Source organism: Trypanosoma cruzi, genomic scaffold, assembly GCF_000209065.1.
Source record: "Trypanosoma cruzi strain CL Brener 1047053516383 genomic scaffold, whole genome shotgun sequence".
NCBI lineage: Eukaryota > Euglenozoa > Kinetoplastea > Trypanosomatida > Trypanosomatidae > Trypanosoma > Trypanosoma cruzi.
Window position 1 is genome coordinate 4,629 of NW_001849319.1, and position 1,699 is coordinate 6,327.

At 44.8% G+C, this 1,699-nt stretch overlaps 1 protein-coding gene across 1 annotated transcript, besides 9 other annotated features; it reads right to left on the bottom strand.

Moving 5' to 3' along the window:
- Nucleotides 1-808, bottom strand: Tc00.1047053509679.9 (leucyl-tRNA synthetase, putative; the record flags this gene model as incomplete). Its single annotated transcript, XM_797357.1, has 1 exon — nucleotides 1-808. A coding segment is annotated over one exon (808 nt), but the record flags the coding sequence as incomplete, so codon positions are not given.
- Nucleotides 1-1,699: a sequence feature (heterozygous, non-Esmeraldo-like haplotype).
- Nucleotides 808-849: a sequence feature (T-rich).
- Nucleotides 942-965: a sequence feature (AT_rich).
- Nucleotides 981-1,000: a microsatellite.
- Nucleotides 1,267-1,300: a microsatellite.
- Nucleotides 1,445-1,468: a microsatellite.
- Nucleotides 1,500-1,552: a microsatellite.
- Nucleotides 1,590-1,610: a microsatellite.
- Nucleotides 1,613-1,656: a microsatellite.

A 1,699-nucleotide genomic window follows, 5' to 3' on the forward strand; every position in this document is an offset into this window, starting at 1 on the left:
AAGCAGGATGCTCTGTTGCGTTCTGCACCTTCAACTTTACCAGTGTATACTCCTGTGGCAAGGCCCCTTCGCCAACCGCCCGGTCATGATCCGCGCAGGGTTGGCCGTCCCATGGGGAGTAAACGCAGTATCGTTTACCAAACCCAAGTACATTCGCCCGCCTCAAGTGCCGGAACTGCCATGAAACAAAGCGGTCATAGTATGGGTTGCGATCCGTGGTTATAAAAGAACGACGAAAGTCAATGTGGCAGCCAAACCGTTTTAGGTCCTCCACGGCAAGGGGAGGAAAGTAATCAAGCCAATAAAGTGGATCCGCAAATTTTGCAATCTCATTATCAGGGATACCCATACTTCGCATAATAATCCACTGTGGCTTGGCGGGAGCAGCTTTGCCACGCTTACTTTTGTGCTGTCCAATGGTGGCAATGTCGTCTTTCTTCTCCTCTGACGGAGTCCCCAACATCTCCTCTGGGAATTGTGGCGGGTTTCCGTACAGCTGCATTTCCTTCTGAATTTTCTGCGCACAGGCGGCAATGGGGGTTCCGGTGACATGCAGTCCAAATGGCCAGAGCGAGCGAAGCCCCTTCATTCGCCAAAAGCGTGATGCGAATTCACACTTTGTGAGAGAAAACGCATGGCCGAGATGCAGACGCCCGTTCATGTACGGGTACGGGAAGGTGACAAAAAACTTGCTGGGAACTGGCTCGCCCTTCAGCGGGGCGTTCTGCTCATGTAACTTCTCTTGCGCCCACCGCTCCTGCGCGGCAGCCTCAAGGCACAACAATTTATCACGACGTGCTGTCGACATTTTTTTCTTTTTACTCCTTTTCCTTTTCCTTCTTCTCTTTTATCTCCGCTGATTTATAAATTCGTCCCTATCGCGTATATGTGTGTGGTGCCGCGCCGCGCCTGCCTCAATTGTGCGTGGAGGAACAAAAAACAATAATAATAATAATTAATTAATTGGCAATAAACTCCTGCACACACACACACACACACAAAACAAAAGGATCATAAAAGAAAAAAAAGGAGAACTCATTCAGGCCCACTCACACACACAACAACACCAACAAAAACAAAAACAAATCCAACAGGCTTAGAGAGCAGGAGACAAATAGACACATCACCTCCAACTTTCACACGGGCCCCCCTCCAAACAAAACAACAAAAAATGCATAAATATTTATTTGGTACTGCGCATACATGCGGGCATTTGTGGTTAAAACACCAAAATAAAAGAACAGCAAGAGAAAAAAGGGCAAACCCAAAAAAAAAAAAAAAAAAAAAAAAAAAAAGGAAAGAGACAAGTTGCTGAGAATGACCAGCGGGGGGTTAGGGGGGTGAAGAGGATCCCCTCCCACTTCACATCTCCTCAGGTATAAGGAATATTAAAAAAAAAAAAAGAAAAAGAAGCAAACATACACACAAAAAGCAACCATTCAACTGTGTGTGTGTGTGTGTGAGTGTGAGGGGGGAGCATATAAAAGAGCCCAAGACAGAAAAGCAAAAAAAGAAGCAAAAACAAAAACAAAAACAAAAAAACAAAACAAAACGCATCAACGACAAAAATAATTGATATCCCAAAGGAACCCTCCCCCTCCCCCTCCCCCGCAAAAAAAAAAAAAACAAAAAAAAAAAACAAAAAAAAAAAAAAAACAAGAAGACCCCCTAAAACAGACGGGGAGAGATAAGGATAAAA